We start from the raw sequence: 21,751 nt of genomic DNA on the forward strand, positions 1-21,751 counted from the left end.
TTTCGTTGTAGCGCTTCTCAGCTTCTGTCTAAGGGTTCCGCAGGGGGGGGGGGTCATGAGCCAGGTGGCAAGGTTGTATCCTTTGTCCCCCAGCATCCAGCAGTGACCTTGTGGCTGACTCTTAAACAGGTCAGAGACAATGCTCTGACGCAAGATGTGCGCATCATGGTTCCGGTACACCTCTGGTTCCTCTAAAGGTGCTCGCAGGGCGATGTGCATACAGTCTATGGCCCTTGGAGAAGTTTGCAATGCTTGAGAAACCCAAAGCCCTCTCACTCCGTGTCTCCCTGGTCATTGGGAAGTTAATGAAGTCCATCCTGCATGCATAAAGCGCTTCAGTCACCTGGCGAATGCAACAATGTGTGGCGTACTGAGAGATGCAGCAAATGTCGCCAGCTGAGGCCTGAAATGAGCCAGATGCATAGAAGGAAAGTGTCACAGTCACCTTCACCTCGACAGGCAGTGCGGTCCTGAAGGTGCTGGCAGGTTGCAGGTCTGCCTTAATGAGCTGGCATATCTCCGTGATGACCTCTTTTCGGAAGCACAGCCTTCCAACGCACTTGCGCATCGGTCAGGTACAAGTACGAGAACATTGCTCCCCATAATTTCGTTAGGGGTAAGGCCTTCTCCTCCTCCTCAAGATTGTGTGACCTCTTTGATTGGACACATCAATGAACCTTCTCCCAGCTCTATTCTGCAGCATGCAAGTAGTTAGCAATATTGGGACGGAAAGTGTAGGCCCCATTTCTATGTCCCAAAATGTCCTCAAAAATTTTCAGATGTCCACAAAACATATATACATTTACTTTGAATTGAACTCGATGCTCTTATAAAGCCCATATAAACTACTCACAAGTCACTTTTAGGCTGCTAGCAACTTCACACAGCCTTTTCTTCAAGAATCAGCGATTTAAAAAATGGCGTTCATACCGCAGGGATAAGATCAGGTAAGTGATGTGATTTCTGGGCGCTATTTTTTTGCCGGCAGTAAAAATGGGCAGTTTGCCAAATTTACTGCCGCCGCTAATTTTGGGCGGTAAATGTGGGCGGGCGGTTTCGTTCATCGCCGGTGGTAATTGATTGCTGAAATTACCGCTGGTGATATTTGGGCGATAGTTTCCACATTTGGGCAGTAAACTGTTGCCGGGCGGTAAATATGCGGCAAGATGTGGAAATTCCAGCCCTAGGTCTTTCTGTTCATGCACCCCCTTTAGCTTATATTTCCTCTCCTCATTCTTTCTACCAAAATGCACCACTTCACATTTTTCTGTGTTAAATTTCATCTGCCACGTGTCCGCCCATTCCACCAGCCTGTCTATGTCATCTTGAAGTCTATCACTACCCTCCTCACTGTTCACTATACTTCCAAGTTTTGTGTCTTTTGCAAATTTTGAAATTGTGCCTTGTACACCTACATCCAAGTCATCAATATATATTAAGAAAAGCAGTGGTCCTGGTACCGAACCCTGGGGAACACCACTGTATATCTTCCTTCAGTCCAAAAAACAACCGTTCACCACTACACTCTGTTTCCTGTCACTTAGCCAATTTTGTATCCATGTTGCCACTGTCCCTTTTATTCCATGGCCTTCAATTTTGCTGGCAAGCCTATTATGTGGCACTTCATTGAATGCCTTTTGGAAAGTCACGTACACCATGTCAACTGCACTGCCCTCATCAACCCTCTCTGTTACCTTTGGGTCCATTTTTGTTTCTCACCATACCTTGTTCTCTTGAAGTTGTTGCCTCAAAGAGTACCTCACAAAAGTTCATCCATTCAGCAAGAGCTGTAACTGTGTGTGAAGGAATAATCTCCTGGAGTTAAGCTCCATCTTGTCCTCACCTGACATTCACTGATGCTCACTGTCCAGCCAAAGACACTGGACAGGAATCAGGACCAGGAAACCTGGCCGATTTCTTCCCTTCTTAGTCCAGGGCACTAAAACCAACTACCTATTTACCCGGGAATACCTTACGGGATAACAGAGGGGGAGCTTTACTCTACATTAATCTGAGCTGACAAGTACTTGATGGGATGGTGCGGAGGGAGTTTTACTCTGTATCTAACCTGAGCTGCGTGTTTGATAGGACAGAGCAGAGGGAACTTCACTCTGTATCTAACCATTGGTAGCAGTGCAGAGGTAGCTTTAATCTGTATCTAACCTCTGCTAGCAGTATAGAGGGAGCTTTACTCTGCATGAACCTGAGCTGGCAGTGTTTGATGGGACAGTGCAGAGGGAGCTTTACTCTACATTGACCTTAGCTCGGAGTGCTTGATGGACTCGGATATAGAAATGTCCCATTCGCCACCACTAATATTCCTCACCTATTAATCAGCACCAAATTTACCAAGAAAGTGTTTCCAGGTAAATTTTGTGTAACTTTGCTTAATCCTGCTTCTTTTCTTCAAAGAGTAATTACATGTTTTTTAAAGTAATGAATACCCTTGTGTACAGCTACACTCTTCATTCTGTTGTAGTTACTTACAATGCTGAATGTCTCCTGGTCCAACTCATCCTCGCCCTCCTCTCCAATTGGCACTGGATCATTGCCTGCTGTAATATGGACTGGACCCTTGGATACAGATTTCCGAATCTTGTCCTTGGCATCAGACTTCATCTGTTTAGAAAAAGAGGTGAGAAAATACTGCACAAGAAGCGAAGCCTTGCATCTAAACTAACAAAAGCAAAATATTGAGGATGCTGGAACTCCACAGTAACCCAGCGGGTCAGGCAGTGCCTGTGGAGAGAGAAAGAATTAACGCTTCCGTTCAGACGAAGGGTCATCGACCTGAAATATTAACTCTGCTTCTCTCTCCACAGATGCTGCCCCACCTGCTGTGTGTTTCCCAGCATTTTCCCTCTTTATCTAAATACAGGAAAGCAAAAACAGCCAGCGATTCTGGAGTACGAGTCTGCGTGCGTCAGAAGTGTGATGATTTGAAAGTTCACCAGCGATGCTGTTCCACAACCCTTTCTCCAAAGAGGCACTGCCCCCTTAAATTCAACCTCTGTACAGAATCGTCTGCTGATTCTTTTAAACTCGCTTATGTCAAAAACTCGCCAATTGAGACGATGTCCTGGCGAGATGGTTTTCACAGAGTTACCAGCTCGGCTGATGATACCTCTCCCCCACTGCCCCTCTCCCTATACCTCCGGCCACAACACAAACAGCGGCTGAAAGTTCTTCAGGCCCTGGGTCAGTTGGCCCAAACTGAGCAGTTTTGTTCACAGGGACCTGGCTAAGCCACTCACAATTCAACAGCTCTACAACTATTTTAAACCTGTGAGCATGCTCTCATGTGCATTAATTACACTTGGTTGTGAATCACATGGGAAGAGCCTGAGGCCTGAAAGGCACTATATAAATGCAAATTCTTTCTTTACTTTGATCTGGCCGCACTAGCCGACACTCTCAGTACCTTGTCCTTCTTTGCCTTGGTCTTCTTTTTCCCTTTCTGCCCGTCTTTCTCCTTCTTGAGGTTACCCTTCTCCTTGTTTTCCTTGTTGTCTTTCTTCAGTTTTTTCTTCACGGGAGCTCGGTCCAAGCCGCCATCCTGCAAGGACAACAAAGCCACATCGCTCGTAAGATCAAACCTTTAAGAGCTCAGTGACGAACACGGCTCTGATGTTTGGCAGCCAATCTCGCCACATAGAAGTTTTTTTTCCACACACAGCGAGTTGTTATAATCTGGAATTCACTGCCTGAAAGGGCGGTGGAAGCAGATTCAATATTAACTTTTACAAGGGCATTGAATAAACACTCGCATTTGCAGGGCTACGGGGAAAGAGCAAGGGGAGTGGGACTAATTGGAACCTCTTTCAAAGAGCTGGCACAGGAACGATGGGCTGATTGGCCTCCTGCGTTGTACGATTCTATGATATTGGGCTGCGGCCATTCATAGCCAATCTTCTTAAGACAGGGCGACGAGGCTGCGGAATGGATTTAAGGAGACACAATGAAGGGGAATTCTTGATTTAACATCACCGAACTAAGGACAAAGGTCACTGGGTCAAAATCCTGGAATTCCCTGAACAGCACTGTGGGAGTACCCCCACTATACCGGACTGCAGCAGCTCAACATCACCTTTTCAAGGGCAATAAATTCTGGCCTTGTTAGCGACGCTCATAGCCTGAGAATAAATTCAAACAAGAAAGTCCTATTCTCACCGGATAGAAGGTGAAGGGTTGGAAATACTGAAGGGAACTGATGACGTGTGTTTGAGGGAGGGGATGAGGGCTTCATGCAATGTCAAGACAGAAGAAGTAGCTGTGACTGAAAGTCAAATGACCCACAAGGTAGTATTTTCAGTGGCGAGCACTAACAGAGAGGATCAATGGGCGGGGTGTGGAAGGGAAATCCATAGTAGAATAACTGAAATGCAAAATACTGCGGACTTCTCCGTCCGCGGCCTCCTGCACTGTTCCAATGAAGCTCAACGCAAGCTCGAGGAACAGCACCTCATCTTTCATTGAGGCGCTTTACAGCCTTCTGGACTCAACATCGAGTTCAACAATTTCAGAGCGTAACCTCTGCTCAGCTTTGGCTCCCTTCCCTCCTTTTTTTTTTAAATACCCCCTGCCCCCCACCCCGATCTTATGTATTTTTTCTCTGTCTCCCATGGCAACTGGCATTATTCCGTTATTCACACCCTATCGAGACGAACCTTTTTCTAACCTGCCATTACCATCAAGTCGGCCCATCATCCCTTTTGTCTCTCTAATCTCTCCTGTCTTCCACCTTCTCACAGACCTTCCCTTTTGTTCTTTCCTCCCCTCCCCCTTTCACCGCTCCTTAAGAATCTGCTCTTTTTAAACATTCGCCAGTTCTGACGAAGGGTCATCGACCTGAAACATTAACTCTGTTTCTCTCTCCACAGATGCTGCCTGACCCGCTGAGATTTCCAGCATTCTCTGTTTTTATTATAGAATAATTAAGACATGGAGTCTGGAAGGAATGGGACTGATGACCCTCCCACACACAGGATTTTCTTGCGTAGTTACTTCACTAAACAGCAATGTAAAGAAACTCCCCAGTCTCCGAGGTGCAATAGTTAGTAAATCGCCATGACAATAGTTTCCAGCTACCCCTTTCTCACCAGTCAACTTCACCGAGAGAGGAAACCTGTATATAAACAAAGAAAGCCCACAACTCGCCTTCAGCTCTCTATCCTCCTCTGAAGCATTGTCAGAGAGCCGAGGGGATGAGATGTCATTGCCGCTCTCGTCCTTCAGTCTGGGAGCCTTGTTCTCTTTCTTCACCCTCGGTTTCCTTTTCTTTGGTTTCGTCTGTTCGACACAAAGGCAACAATTAAACTTCTGCCGACAGAGCAATGTAGTGCGTTTCCGCGCCAAGGTTGCTCACTGCCTGTCAAGTCAACGTGTGAGATTAATTCCCAACATAACCAGACCCATTGCTGCCTCGGAGAAGAATGACGAACAGGACAGCAGAAACCCTCCCTGATGCACTTTACATCGGTATGTCAGCTTGGCTTGAGACATGTTGGCAGCACTGTCAGATTTGGGCCTGGCGATTGTGGGTTCAAGCCCCACTCCAAAAACTAGGCTGACACTTCAATGCAGTACATTACTGGCGTAGTCAGACTTTGGAGGAGACGTTCCATCAAGGCCCTCAGCTTGTACTGATTCAAGTGAATATTAAAGATCCCACGGCAGTATTCGAAGTTCAGGGAATTAGCCTGGTGATCTCCACTCCACCTCAAAGCAGATTAACTAATGAATCTCATTTGTGTTTGTGGGACCTTGTGTGTTTGCAAACATAACAGTCAGTGCACTTAAAAGTAACATTCTATCTACAGCACTTTGAGATGTTTATAAGATATATAAATGCAATGTTTTTCCCCTTCGTAACTCTGTACAGAAAGTGTAATCTAGAGAATTGCATAGTATTTACAGCACAGAAACAGGCCTTTCGGCTCACCTGGTCAATGCTGGTGCTTATGCTCCACACGAGCATGTTCCCACCCTACTTCATGTAACTATCAGCCTAACCTTCAATTCCTTTTTCCCCTCGCGTACTTGTCCAGCATCCCTTTAAGTACGTCTACGCTATTCGCCTCAACTACTCCCCCGTGGTAATGAGTCTGCACATTCACGGATCTCGAACTCTCTTTTCCAAGTGCTGTTCCACCTCAACTTAACTAACCTCCACTTCCTGCTTCAAAACATCCTTCTTGATCATGTCTTTCTTCAAGAGCTTGATCAGGTAATCAGCTCGTGACTGGAGGTGTTTGGCCTGTGGTTTCCGATCCGGGTCATCGGGGAGAATCTGAAGGGGAAGAAACACAATGTCCCATCAGTTACAGCTCAAACTGCAGCCAAGACACAAGCAAAAATCATCGGCGCACTTTTTTTTTTTTTTAAAAAGAGTACCATGCTTTCCATGCTCTGAGCATTTTAATTCCAGTTTAAATATTATTCCGCTCCTGTGACCACTACTTTTATTTTTCCAAGTCTGGGCATAGCTCCCAGGCAAATGGACCAAGACATCAGAATATAACGGAAATACTTCAGTAGTCTTCAAGTATACAACGTTTCTGATGAAGCACTACACTGGCAGTAGAAAGTCCCCAGTCTTTTGAATGTTTAGATGTTTCTCGATGGCAGTCCCATTGAGAAGGGTACTGGGCTTCGCACCCTCACCCCCTCGGCCACACACACGCTGGGTTCCAAACTCAACTGTGCTCCTGTGGGAAAATCGGAGGCATGGACACCGGAAAGGTCTCGTGCGCCTCCTAGTGGCCGGAGTAAGAGCAGCATCAGGGGAGGAACGAGAACAGCTCACACCTCTTCCCACCCACTTTTTGCGTGAGGCACGTAAAGACCGGGAAAGGGGAAGGAAAGCAAATCTGTTTTCCCTCATTACTTTGAGCTTATTGGGAGGGGATGTGTGTCAATGCTGGGAAATACAACGGTTTCCCATTTCAGCCCTCCAGTTATCAGCATCAAGCACTCCACCAAGTTAGTTAGAGCACAGGTTAGATGTTGAGTAAAGCTCCTTCAATATTGCGGCACAGCAGAATACCACCTTCCAATGTGGCGTTTTTCCCATTTCCCATGTCAGCCATCCTGTGCCCTCTCTGGGTGAGTGCCAATTTCATGCTGTTGGTCCATGTAGAGTTTGCCCAAACTTATTTCATATAGGACCCTAGCAACCAGCAAATAGGAGCTACCACCCCATTAGTCTGGGTTGGATTTTAAGTTGTGTCCCAGAGGTAAAAGTCCAACGTTGAACACACTACATCATCTGGTCCCTAAGAAAATTACTTTACAAAAGAGGAAATGCCATATTGGAACAGAGGTTTAATTGACTCCATTCCCAATTAAGACTGGACGCAAAGCAACGCTGCAGATTTATGCAATGGAACATGGAATAAATGGCCTACCTTATTGGTAAGCTGTAGTTCTGGGTCCATTTTTATCTGCTCCCAGTTGCTATAACCACACTCATAGATCCCTATCAGCAAATTGGAATCCTCCTCCACACCCCACTCTGTGTCGAAGTGCACAGCCTTCGCAAGGCAGGGTAAGCGGTACCTACGCAGCAGGAACAGCATTGTAAATCACTGCACTTGGGCAACAGTTGACCATTCCCCCCACCCCACCCCATTCCATAAGGTACAAATTCCTCGCTGGGATACAGTTCCACAGGCATCAGCTGCCCTCTGGCACTTCACCCATTCCTGTCAAAGCCCCGAAGGTTAAGTGTTCAGAGGCTGTTCTCGTCACAGGTTAGCATCACAGCTGACCCTATGGTTTAAAAAGGCACATGGGATACTTGCCTTTATTAGCCGAAGCATAGAATACAAGAGCAGGGAGGTTATGCTTGAACTGTATAAAACAGTAGTTAGGCCACAGCTAGAGTACTGCGTGCAGTTCTGGTCACCACATTACAGGAAAGATGTGATTGCACTAGAGAGGGTACAGAGGAGATTGACGAGGATGTTGCCTGGACTGCAGAATTTTAGCTATGAGGAAAAATTGAATGGGCCGGGGTTGTTTTCTTTGGAACAGACGAGGCTATGGGGAGACTTTATTGAGGTGTATAAAACTATGAGGAGCCTGGATAGAGTGGAGAAGAAGGACTTATTTCCCTTAGCAGAGGGGTTAACAACCAGAGGGCATAGATTTAAATTAATTGGTAGGAGGTTTAGAGGGGATTTGAGAGCAAATCTTTGCACCCAGAGGGTGGTGGGGGTCTGGAACTCGCTGACTGAAAGGGTGGTAGAGGCAGAAACCCTCATCACATTTAAAAAGTACTTGGATGTGTACCTGAAGTGTCGTAATCTACAGGGCTACGGACCAAGAGCTGGAAAGTAGGATTAGGCGGAATAGTTCTTTGTCAGCTGGCGCGGACACAATGGGCCGAAATGGCCTCCTTCCGTGCTGTAAATTTCTATCCTCACTCACCATCCACATACATTTACCCTCAAGCAGAGGGGTCACTGTATTGTGGGCAGCAATGGGAATTCTGGATTATTCTCCCCCCACCCCGCGCCACCCCTCAAGCCCAGAGACACTGAGGCCAACTCCAGCAGTTTAAAACCATGCCTCGAGATCAACTGTGTCAGCACATACTACATATCAAACTGTAAAAGTAGCCAAATTAACAGTGGACACATTAACCTGCTTCATTCTATTTAATCCAGTAAATACAGGAGCACATATTTCCATTCTGTCATACTTGACTGTCAGACATCAAGTGTCGCCCTCAAAAATTCTGTGTGCCTCTTAAAACAAAAGACAAAGTCAGTCAGTCACTTGGAATCTCCAAGAAGACTTAGCAGGAACAGAAAATACCAGAGCCAGAATATCTGGAACCTCTCAATTGATCTCACCAATAATACTTTTAAAAATATGTGGAATTAATCTCTGAATAACCTCACCCAGTGTTTATTTAACAGGAATTAGACACTGTGGCCTTAGAGATACAGCTTCACCTCAGCAGAACAATACATTGTGTACTACGTGGCCTAGTGCTCCTGTCCTCATTACCATCCAACTTACTGCAAGTAGTGCCATGGGAAATCCACTGGTAGAAAATTTAAAGGTTCAATTCGTTATCGTCTAGACCACAAATTGTTGAACTCACTTTTTTCTTTCTTCAGGGTCCAGAGGAATGGTTTTATGCAGAGCCTCAAACTCATCTTCGTGAATGAGAATTGACTTGACGTTGACTTGGACACCTGAAACCTTGATAGTTGGTCCCCGCTTTTTCCCAGGGCCCTTTCCTGTAACAACATGAGTTGAAAGTACAGTGTATAAACACCAGTTAGAGAACAGAACACGGAGTCACGTGGCTCCCCTCCCAAGCCCAATAATTATGCTGCTTTGGAGTCAGTTTCTCCTGGTTTACCTGGAACATATTAGAATCAGCCATGATCTTATTGAATGGTGGTGCAGGCTCGAAGGGCCTACTCCTGCACCCAATTTCTGTGTTTCTAAGTCTTGTGTATAGTGTGAACGTCCTGTGAGCACCACACTTTCTCGGTCACACTTTAGTGCACCCTCTGACCAATGCGCTCTCGAAAAGTTTCTGGGGCTTCACGGTTGCATTTAAAATCCGGTTCACCGGCTGCGCGGGATCTCGAGCACTGCACGACCACGCAACAGAGGGAATGTTGCCTCTGTCAACAACAACAACTTGTATTTATATAGCACCTTTAACGTAGTGGAACGTCCCGTGGCGCTTCACAGGAATATTATGAGACAAAAAATTTGACACCGAGCTGCAGAAGGAGAAATTAGAGAGGGTGAAAGAGGTAGGTTTTAAGGAGCGTCTTGAAGGAGGAAAGAGGTGTAGTGAGACGGAGAGGTTTAGGCAGGGAGTTCCAGAGCTTGGGGCCAGGCAGCAGAAGGCACGGCCACCAATGGTGGAGCGATTATAATCAGGGATGCTCAAGAGGGCAGAGTTAGAGGAGCGCAGGCATGTCAGGGGGGCTGTGGGGCTGGAGGAGATTACAGAGATAGGGAGGGGCGAGGCCATGGAGGGATTTGAGGATGAGAATGTTAAAATCGAGGTGTTGCTTAACCGGGAGCCAATGTAGGTCAGCGAGCACAGAAGCGATGGGCGAGCAGGACTTGGTGCGAGTTAGAACACGGGCTGCCGAGTTTTGGATCACCTCGAGTTTACGTAACTAACAATGAGCAACACCATGGGCGGACTGCCAGTACAAAAATAAATCTTGGAATCCCGCATAAATGGAGTGAGCCCCTCCGCTCCTGAGATAAATATGCCGTTAACTGTTGGGATCTGTACATGGGAAATAGCTGAGTTTGGCTAACTTGACATGAGCAGAACTCATTACGGGCGAATGCTTTGAGGACGGCTAAGGGTACTGCAGGACAAACTGCCTATAAAGTACAACACAATGAGTTCTGTGAGCAAACAGGCTAGAGAGACCTTGAAACAAGGAACTGTAACCATCTTGCAACAGATAAGGTTAGAACAAGAGAAGCAAAGACAGCAGTTGGGAGGGAGTTGACACAACTCAGTTCAGCTATGTGTGTTTGCTAATCTGTATAAATACAAGTGATTTGTAACACAAGTTGAGTCCCACCGTTGCAAACTGCCAGTCGAGGTATCGTTCGCATGTTCCCGACGGGGCTCCTACTCGCGAGTATATAGACATATGGCTTGCTTGTAGTCTCATTGTGGTGTCAGATATCAAGAATCTAAGTTGGTTAGGGGTTAACTAATTAGGGGTTGCTTTGTCCATGAGAAACTGGCCAAACATACTTCATGTAGACCCTTACAGCCAGCATAACTCACACCCCATGAGAGAGGCAAGTCTTGACGAGACTTCAGAAGAAAAGCTGGGGGGGCGGGGGAAGAGAAATACCTTCAGAACTCCCCCACGCCCCCAAATTTTTGCATTTTCGGCAGCCAAGATCTGTTTTGCAGAGGACACCGACCATGACGCCTCAGCCTCTACATCAATGTTCTCGCACATCATAGAAGTTGGAACTCAGGAGCTAAGAGCAGACCAGACATGCGGAACAGGCAGCGAGAGACCAGGGACCGGTGCTTACCCTCAATGATGGGGTTTTCTTTGAGCTGCTCCTCAAACTCCTTGAGCGCCAACACACAGCCGTTGTGTATGAGTTCACCCAGTCGCTGGAGGTCTGCGACGGACTTGTCCACCAGCTCTGCATCGCGAGCTATACCCTCGAGCCTGGGACAGAACAAAAAGCTGAACTTGTAATTTTTTTATGTTTACTAAAATATTATATTAAAATACAATACATTAATATATCTTGAAATATATTAGGTACAATAAATTACAACATTCACTCCAGCAACGTCTCAATGGACCGTCTGGCCAGTGTAGACCTGAGCCATACAAACCAGCAAGCTACTAAAAGAAAGCAAGATTTGCATTTATATAGCGCATTTCACTTCCACTGGACGTCCCAAAGCATTTTACAGCCAATGAAATGTAGTCACTGTTGTAATTTAGGAAACAAGGCAGTCGATTTGCACGCAGCAAGCTCCCACAAACAGCAATGTGCTAATCACCAGGTAAGACCTTTCAGTAATGTTGACTGAAGGACAAATATTGGCTAGGACCTCAGGGAGAATGTCCCAGCTCTTCTTCGAAATAGTGCCATGGGATCTTTTACGTCCACCTGGTTTAACGTCTCATTCGAAAGACAGCACTTCTGACAGTGCAGCACTCCCTCAGTACTGCACTAGCGTGTCAGCCCAGATTTTTTGTGCTCAAGTCCTTTGAGTGAGACCTGAACCCACAACCTTCTAACTCAGAGGCAAGGGTGCGACCTACTGAGCCACGGCTAACACTTGGGTTAATCCATGGTCTATACCGAGTCAGTGGTCGGGGTGTTACAATTGGCCTCCGTGCCCTGGGTTAGGCAACAGTAAAGAAGCAATCAGCCAGGTTCCTGATTGATCCTCTCCAACCCATGCTGGAACATTCTCATGTGGTTATCAGCGGAGGACAGTGTCGGGTTTGGCGTGACAGTCAAATACTGTCAACACTCTCGGGTCTGGATTGACACATAGATAATGGGCACTGGGACTGGGTGTTCGAGGGCAACTGCTTCTCACTGGATGCCTAGCCACAGCAAGGAATCAACACCTTCGGGAGAGATGGGGAGAAGAAAGACTGGGGGGAAAAAAAGTGCAAATATTACAGATCAGACACATGCAATGTGGCTAAAAATATTGGGGGGGGGGGGGGTAGAGACACAAGATAAGATGGTACAAGACGAAGCAGAAAGGAGCCTTACCTTTCAAGCGGTGCACCAAACTTCTTATAACTCTTGATAAACCTGCAAAAAAAGGATAACAAGTGTAATGGAAACAACGTCCCTTATATTCTCCCCATTTATAAAAACAGAAAATATTGGTAACAGTCAGCGAGTCAGGCAGCAATCTGTAGAGAAAGAAACAGAGTTAAAGTTTCAGGTCGATGACCCTTTGTCAGAACTGGAAAACATTAGAGATGTCTCGAACCTTTTCCAGTTCTGACAAAGGATCATCGACCTGAAACGTTAACTCTCTTTCTCTCTCCACAGATGCTGCCTGACCTGCTGAGTATTTCCAGCATTTTCTGCTTTTATCTCAGATTTCCAGCATCTGCAGTATTTTGCTTTTGGCTCCCCGTTCTCCCGACATTTTAATTACACATTTTTCGCTTCCTTCTGCAGGGAAGAAATGTTAAACCAAAGTTTTTTTTTGTCACGAAGAAGAAAGCAGGACAAGCAATAAAACCATAACCCTGTGTTCTGATTTAGGATTTAATATGAATTCGGCAATAATACAGCCCTTTCCAAACCTCGCGGCCCATGAAATTCAAAGAATATATTGAAGGTGGAGATAAAACAGATTTGTGAATGATAAGGGAGTCAAGGGTTATGGGGAGCGGGCAGGGAAGTGGAGTTGAGGCCAAGGTCAGATCAGCCATGATCTTATTGAATGGTGGAGCGGGCTCGAGGGGCCGAACGGCCTACTCCTGCTCCTATTTCTTATGCTAGAGAACAAACTGAGGACTAAGCTTCCTGGGCTTGGTAAGCCGGACGATCAGGGCATGTGGCATATGGACGGCTGAATGGACACGCCTGGCCGACTCTACAGCAACGACAGAACCTACCTCCTGATTTCAGGATCTGTGAATCCGTCCACCATGTCCCTGCGAACTGTGCGGGGGCGGCCTCGCCGCTTGGGACGCTTCTCCTCATCATCGCTCTCCTCCGTTTCGCTCTCTGACCCCGATGATCGCTGCCGCCGTCTCCGTGATCCAGCATCCGAATCGCTGCCGTTTGCCTGAGCCTGAAACCACCCGCAAAGCTGCGTGAGAGACCCGTTGCCGATTTCCTTTCCCCCTCCCTGAAATTCAACTCCCTCGCTGGGGTTTCACAGTCAGAGGCTTCCCTTCAGTACCTCATCCAAGTGAGCATTCTTCAAGCGAGCGCGAGTTAGCAGCCCATTCAACCGTGGAGATGTCACGAGGAAGACTGATTCTGTCTTCAGACAGCATCCACGCATGCATGGTTCCAAAAGGAATCATGGAGTACCGATCTGGAATGGGAACATGGTCTAATTTCTCCCCTTCCTAACCAAGGGGTGCTACAAGTGTCAGCTGTGGCTCAGTGGGTAGCACACTCGCCTCTGATTCAGAAGGGTTCAAGTCCCACTCCAGGGACTTGAGCACAAAACTATCTCGGCTGACACTCCAGTGCAGTGCTAAGGGAGTGCTGCACTGTCAGAGGTGCCGTCTTTCAGATGAGACGCTAAACCGAGGCCCCTTCTGCTCTCTCAGGTGGACGTAAAAGATCCCGTGGCACTATTTCGAAGAAAAGCAGGGGAGTTATCCCCGGTGTCCTGGCCAATATTTATCCCTCAATCAACATCACTAAAACAAATTATCCGGCCATTATCACATTGCTGTTTGTGGGAGCTTGCTGTGCGCAAATTGCCTGCCACGTTTCCCACATTACAACAGTGACTACACTCCAAAAAGTACTTCATTGGCTGTAAAGCGCTTTGAGACGTTCAGTGGTCATGAAAGGCGCTACAGAAATGCAAGTCTTTCTTTTACAGCCAATTGCAGCTCCAATACTGCTGGACATCATCGACACAAACTGTGGGCAGAGTCCCGGAACTGCTTAGTCTGCAAGGTTCAGAGGTGGACACTTTACCTCGAAGATATCGGGAGCCATAACCAGTTTAATTTTCAGTCAAGAGGGAGACCAACCCAAGGCCTGCACCAGGCCACTGGAAACCTCAGTAATGATTTATGCTTTTCAAGTCTGAACTTTTTTTAGTGTGAAGTTCAGCATCTTCTCAAAAAATATCATTGTTTTTTTTACTAAGATGAGGAATGTTAGTTTTAGGGGCTGAAACACTTTCCATTTCAGGCACCCAGTTGTCAGCGTTTCCCAAAGTCAGAGAGTGCAAGGGTTAGATGCAGAGTAAAGTTCCCTCTAATCTGCTCAAACAATGCGCCTTGGGTCCAACCCCATAAGAGTGTCACTAACGCACCAGTGTGACATTTTCCCATTTCTCACACCAGCCGTCCCGTGCCCTCCTGCAGTAAGAATACCAATTTTGAGCTGTGAGGAATGAGGTCGCCCAAACCCATTTCAACGAGAAGCATTACAGGCAGTCGACAGAGGGTCTCCTCGTTCAATGTCGGCTGGATTTGAACCCGGGCTGAACGGACAGTATAATCCCACTGCATCAGCCAGCCCCTCCACAAAGAGCACCGATTTTGCAGGTTTGAAGGACTTTTCAGTTCCTCAGAAAATGGAGTAACACTAGGCTTCTCTTGTCCACCAATCATCGCGCTGGGGACTTACCCTCTTGTTAAAATTGAAAATGAAGTTTTAAAAAGGCAAGTTATATTAGCAAAGACGAGGATAGAAATGGCGTTATGTACTCCACAGCAGTCAGAACCAGAGAGTTTTACAGGCAGCTCTGTGCCCTGTGCCCATGGACTGAGTGCTGCCCACAGTCCCTCAAACAGGTCCTGGTTATTAGCTGCTCCAAAGGCAGCGAGAGAGGGAAGGTATAACTCCAACGCAGGGGTCGCTCCTCTCTGTCCCAGCTGTTCCCTAAGCTTTTGATCAGCATTGACCCAAAACTCTCACATTCCAGGTGTGTGATTAGGGAGACGGAAAGAGGAAGGAAGAACACAACAGAAATACACCAACAGACTTCTGTCTGCTTGCTGGAGATGACGAGAGAGACCCAACGTTTTCTCTCTCTCTCGGACTGGATGCTCCTTACCTTTTTTGTTGAGCTCCTGCTCCGAGGAAGCATGTAGATTTCTTCCAGCTCCTTCTGCCGCGCCTCCTCTTCGATCTTTTTCCGCTGCTCCTCTGGGATGATGTCATCCCATTCCTTAATCTGCTTCTCGTCCGCTTCGGGCTCATTCTCCTCCATCGTGGTGAAGTTCGCCACCTGAAAACCGGACGAGGAACAGGGAGGGTCACACACTGCAGCCAGCACCGGCAAACCTACCCGTCCCGTCGCCGCATGGAGCCACCGATGTGAGGAGCGAAATGTTTCGCCTGCAGTGCTAAGGAGGCAGTGGCAAAACATGCCGAAAAGTGTCACCGCAACCTTCCGAATACCCCCGAATAATCACAGAGCAGCAGATGTCCGAGAGCGCACCAACAAGCTGCCTCAAATGCGAGCGGAACTTCTTTTCTGTTTCAATTTTCAACACGAGTTGGAATTCATAGCCAAACTACCTCAGTGCGCAATTTGCATTTTCCTCTGATGATCAGTATTTGTGAATTGTATTTAAAAAAAAAATAGATCAGTCCCAGAAACCACTGCAACTTCCCACTGTTGCAGGTATCGGTCTACGAGCAGAAAGCAGCGCTGTTAAAATATCCCGCTTTTAAAAAAAGCAACAGAAAGTAATTAGCCGAATGCCAGAACTGAAATGATTCTGCCAAAAGCTCTCAAGTCGGAAGTGATTGGCCGCTTTGCAAAATAAGGCAACTTTAGACGGTGATCTGCACTGCCTGAGAGGTTTTCTTAAAGGAAGAAAAAACACAAGGGTCCAGAATTAACTGTAAAAAAAAAAATGATGACGAGGCTAACGGCACTCACCGTTATTGATGTGCAAATCGGACAGCAACTTCAGGCGGGTGCAGGTGTGCCATTTTAACGAGAAAACCCGAAGTTGCTGTCCGAGATACACCACTCCTCTGTAAGCTGCGCAGAACCGGCATATCGCCGCCTGGCTTCCCATTCAAATCTATTCAACGACGTGAAGTTCTCGTACTCACATCGCAGATACGGACTAAACTCGCAACAGAAAGTTGGGGAAGTCCAACAGGTCGGCTACAGTGTTTTTGGCCCATGGTAAAGGTCCATGGCTACAGCACAGCAACCAGGATTTAAAACACTGAGAGTAAAGAGAAGGTAAATCTCGAGGTAGTGACAATTTTTAGAAGCTTGTAGGAGTAAGAGAAGATTGAAGGAGGCAAAGAGTTCCAGATTTGATATCAAATCCCTCCATTGCCTCACCCATCCCTATCTCTGTAATCTCCTCGATCCTACAACCACACCCCACGATATCTGCGTTGCTCTACACAGCATGTGCCAGCTGCAGCTCAGTGGGCAGCACACTCGCCTCCGAGTCCAAAGGTTGTGGGTTCAAGTCCAACTCCAGGGACCTGAGCACATAAATCCAGGCTGATACTCCAGTGCAGTGCTGAAGGAGTGCTGCACTGTCGGAGGTGCTGTCTTTCTGATGGGACGTTAAACCGAGGCCCCTTCTGCTCTCTCAGGTGGACATAAAAGATCGCATGGCACTATTTTGAAGAAGAGGAGAGCTATCCCCGGTGTGCTGGCCAATATTTATCCCTCAATCAACATAAACAAGAACAGATTATCTGGTCATTATCACATTGCTGTTTGTGGGAGCTTGCTGTGTATAACTTGGCTGCCACGTTTCAACAGTGACTGCACTCCAAAAGTACTTCATTGGTTGTAAAGTGCTTTGAGACGTCCGGTGGTCATGAAAGGCGCTATATAAATGCAAGTCTTTCTTTAAGTCTGGCCGCTTGGACATACCCGATTTTAATCGCTACACCATTGACGGCCGTGCCTTCAGCTGCCGAGGCCCCAAGCTCTGGAATTCCACCTCTAAACCTCTCCGCCTCTCTCCCCCAAGATGCTCCATACAACCGATCTCTGAGCAAGCTTTTGGTCACCTGTCCCAATATCTCATGTGGCTTGGATAATGCCCGTGAAGCGCCTTGGACATTTTACTACATTAAAGACACTACATAAACACAAGTTGTTGTAGACAGAATAGGAGATGGTGATTTGAGTCTTGATTTCAAGAAAGAGCATGCCGGTTAAGATATTTGTAGGAGCAGTGACCAACTCGGAATAGTGATAAATCAGAGACAAAAAAGGTGGAATATGAGAGAGAACGAGACGCCGAGTGTGCATGCACGAAGGAGACATGCTGCGTGAGAGAGATTCCAGGCTAGAAACAGCTATAACTCCAACTCGCAGCATCAATACACCATCATACTGTTGACAGCAATGAGTTCGCAGTCCCTCACCAACCTTACCTTGAACTGGGAAAGCAGTTCATCAGTCGGACTCACAGACTGTTCATTCTCTCTCGTTTCTGCGAGGCGTAGAATCTCTTCGATGTCCATTTCCTGAAAATGGAGGTGTACTTTTTACTAGCTAGCTTGAATCATTCGAATCAATCACAACAGGATGTCATCTTCAAAGTAATCTCCCATCCTTCCCTGAAGGCACTGGCTCAGGGCTTTAAAGGCGCCAGGCGCTTTAAGCTGTGCACTTGGGAGGTGAGCTTCAGCAAGGTGCAATACAACCTCTAGGCCCCATCCTTCCGCCAAGACTACTTACACTTTCAGCAGGAGTCACTGGACAGCAATCAGGAGCAGGAACCCTGACTGACACATTCCCCCACCCTTGCCTAGGGAGGCAGACAGCAACTGTAGCACCTTTACCACCTGCTCAGCGTGACAGTCTCAGTCAGCACAATCTCCGATCAAACCAGGGATCCTCCTGCTCTAAGACTCAGTATCACAGCAGGCAACACAACGTGTGCCAACTGAACCATGAAAGAAGCTTCAAATGAACCCATACTTGCTTATGCAATTTTCAGCATAGAATTATACAGTGCAGGAGGCCATTCGTCCCATCGTGCCTGTGCCAGCTCTCTGAAAGAGCTATCCAATTAGTCCCACTCCCCACACTTTCCCCACAGCCCTGCAATGTTTTCCTCTGCAAGTAGATATCCAATTCCTTGTTGAAAGCTATTATACTGTCTGCTTCCACCAGCCTTTCAGGCAGTGCATTCCAGATCATCATAACTCGCTCCATAAAAAGATTCTCCTCCTTTCCCCACTAGTTCTTTTGTCAATTACTTCAAATCTGGTTATTGATCCTTCTGCCAGTGTAAGTGTTATTTACTCCATCAAAACCCTTCATGTAATTTTCAGCACCTCTAATATTCCAAAATACACGACCATTTACTTTGTAATGTGAAAATTGTTAATTTCATTTATGTAACATTTTTATAATGTGAAAGGCCGACACCTCAAACAAATTATTGAGTTGAAGTAAGTGCCAGAATTCACCCAAGTTTTTTCAATATCTGGGAACATTGTGACCCGAATCTTGACGTCTGCAGTACCTGTGGCTCGGACTCCTCGCCCTCCGGCTCTTTGAAGAGTTCCTCAGCTCCAAACTTTAAGATTGCTGTCAGCTCCTCCTTGTTGAATGGTGTTGAGCTGAAAGCACAAGACCACTATTAGCCACCTCGATGATGAATGCTGCGCCTAACCTGTATGGTGCGACCATCGCATTAATAGGCAGTCACTCTTGAAAAGTGCAAGATGCTCATCTAAAACGCGCGCATTTTTCCTCTTTCCCCGTCAATTGTTTCCTCCCATGAAGGCGCTGGCTCCTTGCCTGGGACCGGCTACAGAGAGGCTCAGATCCTCCAGTGGCTCCTTCAAGTGAACTTTATGTACATACAAGTCTTGATAGCCATGGGAAGGCTTTTTAATTACAGGGACAACATGGGCAACCCCAATTCTTTCTGCACTCGGATGGCCATGCTTTTGCACTTGGAGGAGAGGAGTTGGGGGGGTCACTGAACACTCAGCTGGGGCCCCTGGCCACTTTTTACTTCTCCCTAATACTAATTGGATTTATATAACGCCTTTCATGACCCCCGGACATCTCCAAGCGCTTTACAGCCAATTAAGTACTTCAGAAGTATAATCACAGTTGTGGGAAACATGGCAGCCAATTTGTGCACAGCAAGCTCCCTCAAACAGCAATATGATAATGACCAGACAATCTGTTTTTTTTGTTATTTTGATTGAGGGATAAATATCGGCCAGGACACCGGGGATAACTCCCCCTGCTCTTCTTTGAAATAGTACAATGGGATCTTTTACGTCCACCAGAGCGGGCAGACGGGGCCTCAGTTTAACGTCTCATCCGAAAGGCGGCACCTCCGACACAGTGCAGCACTCCCCTCAGCACTGCACTGCGAGTGTCAGCCTTTTGTGCTCAAGTCCATGGAGTGGGACTTGAACCCACAACCTTCTGACTCAGAGAGGCGAGTGCGCTACCCACTGAGCTACAGCCAACACCGTAACGTGGGAAATGCAGCAGCCAATTTGCACTCAAGCAGTTGAAAGCAACTGAGGGCAATTGTAATGCCTCCCCTGCGGTCTCAGCTGAGATCAGCAAACGCAGCAGGGACCTTTGTTGTCTTTTTGAACTTGATGCTAACGGCGGTCCTCTTTGGTCAAGTTACCACAGGACCACCAGCACCTATAGATCCATACCCAAGTAAGAGCCAGGATGAGGAGCCAGGTTTTGAAGGTGGGGTGGGGAAGGAAGGATTGAGAGACACAGAATGAGAGGGGGAAAGCGTGAGGGAAGGAGCACTAAGCTGACGCTGCTTACTGCGAAGGACGCGCAGAGCTGTCCAGCACCGTCCGCCCCGTGGTGTCCATTCGCTGGATCACGAGATGATCCAGGACCATCTTTTTCTTAGCACGTTCGATGATGTCCTCTTCCACAGTCCCTTTCGTAACCAGGCGGTAAATATTAACCTGAAACATCAAAATGGAACATTGTAAACTAGTCAAGGTTGAAGACTTCTCTAGCACGTAAGAAATAGGAGTAGGCCATTTGGCCCCTCAAGCCTGCTCCGCCAATCAATCAGATCACGGCTGATCTTCTACTTCAACTCCACTTTCCTGCACTATCCCCATATTCCATGATTCACTTAATATCAAATATCTGTGGGCAAGGGGGGAATAAATCAGCCCGAGTCCCAGCAACTTTTCTTTTCTCCATTTCAACCGACTTCTTTCCTGACAGACCTAGCCCTTGCTCGGTGAGGTATGCGGACACCATTTGTTCTCTGGTACTTTATCCAAGTGGTTATTCCTTGTGTACAAGCCTTACGGTGATTGTCAGCATACTGTTTGATCGTGCCAAACCCACACACTCACTTAGTCTGCACCAGGGGCCACTGCAAAGGGACCGGAGCAGGAACCCTAGCTGGTTTTCCTCCTCCATAACCCAGGGGTATTATGGCCAATTCAGGTACCCCAAGTAAAATAAAACAACTATTTCAGCACAGATCAGAGACTGAACAACAACAACTTGTATTTATATAGCACCTTTAACATAGTAAAATGTCCCAAGGCGCTTCACAGGAGTGTTAAAAGACAAAACAAATACATTTGATACTGAGCCTCATAGAAATTACGGCAGATGACCAAAAGCTTGGTCAAAAAGGTACGTTTTATGGAGTGTCTTAACGGAGGAAAGAGAGGTAGAGGTTTAAGAGAGAGAGTTCCAGAGCCTAGGCAGCTGAAGGCACGGTCACCAATGGTTGAGCGATTATAATGAGAGATGTTCAAGAGGCCAGAATTTGAAGAGGCCAGACATCTCCGGGGGGGGGGGGGGGGGGGGAATGGGATTGTGAGGCTGGAGGAGATTACAGAGATAGGGAGGGGCGAGGCCATGGAGGGATTTGTAAACAAGGATAAGAATTTTGAAATCGAGGCGTCGCTTAACCGGGAGCCAATGTAGGTCAGCGAGCACAGGGGCGATGGGACAGGTGACCTACTGGTCTGTATGCCCTCAATAACACACTGGGTGGTACAATTACTCATTAAGTCATGAGGAAGTATTTATAATTAACTTTCTTTTTAATCAATATAAAATAAAGCACAAACTAAAACAGGAAATTTTCAAATGTAACAAGCCGACAACCAACCCAACATGTAAATCATTGCAAGACAATTTTTCCTCATCTGGATTTTAACCTTCCCCTGGAGATTGCGTGGGCACAGGGTGGATAACTGGTATATTTTATTGCATCATATCTAGGTGGGGTAGGCTTGATGGGCCATTTGTCTTTCCCCATCCTTTTTTTCATATGTGCGTCATATTCCAATAAATCCCAACAATACCCCTGCATCTCCCCTTTATAAAGAACCCGTTTGAAGAGGAATATGAAAGTGAAGACAGAAAGGTAACAAAAGACGTGGGGCAGAAATATTAAGACACAAACTTATTCCATTCACAATGGGACACTGTGCGAAGGCCCTGGAGGGACGATGCCTTGCAGCAACAGGTTTGTTTGGCCCAGGACAGTTACCCTGGTTCATGCTGATGCCCCCATAACAGGTCAGGTGTAATCCCCGTCAGTGATGTCCTCTAGCGTTG

At 46.9% G+C, this 21,751-nt stretch overlaps 1 protein-coding gene across 4 annotated transcripts in view; it reads right to left on the bottom strand.

Moving 5' to 3' along the window:
* The window catches only part of chd2 (chromodomain helicase DNA binding protein 2), a 109,836-nt gene that overhangs the window by 12,753 nt on the left and 75,332 nt on the right, over positions 1-21,751 (bottom strand). For all 4 annotated transcript variants that reach the window (XM_070858485.1, XM_070858484.1, XM_070858487.1 and 1 more), the window contains 13 exons: positions 19,973-20,121; positions 18,684-18,780; positions 17,584-17,676; positions 15,272-15,445; positions 13,134-13,312; positions 12,271-12,312; positions 11,053-11,195; positions 9,113-9,251; positions 7,407-7,557; positions 6,167-6,289; positions 5,158-5,289; positions 3,422-3,556; positions 2,488-2,619 (listed from right to left, as the gene is read on the bottom strand). In XM_070858485.1, the coding sequence (XP_070714586.1) occupies positions 2,488-2,619; positions 3,422-3,556; positions 5,158-5,289; positions 6,167-6,289; positions 7,407-7,557; positions 9,113-9,251; positions 11,053-11,195; positions 12,271-12,312; positions 13,134-13,312; positions 15,272-15,445; positions 17,584-17,676; positions 18,684-18,780; positions 19,973-20,121 (1,689 nt within the window). The remainder of the gene's footprint in view (positions 1-2,487; positions 2,620-3,421; positions 3,557-5,157; positions 5,290-6,166; positions 6,290-7,406; positions 7,558-9,112; positions 9,252-11,052; positions 11,196-12,270; positions 12,313-13,133; positions 13,313-15,271; positions 15,446-17,583; positions 17,677-18,683; positions 18,781-19,972; positions 20,122-21,751) is intronic.

This window comes from Pristiophorus japonicus, chromosome 17 (assembly GCF_044704955.1).
Source record: "Pristiophorus japonicus isolate sPriJap1 chromosome 17, sPriJap1.hap1, whole genome shotgun sequence".
Classification (NCBI taxonomy): Eukaryota; Metazoa; Chordata; class Chondrichthyes; family Pristiophoridae; genus Pristiophorus; species Pristiophorus japonicus.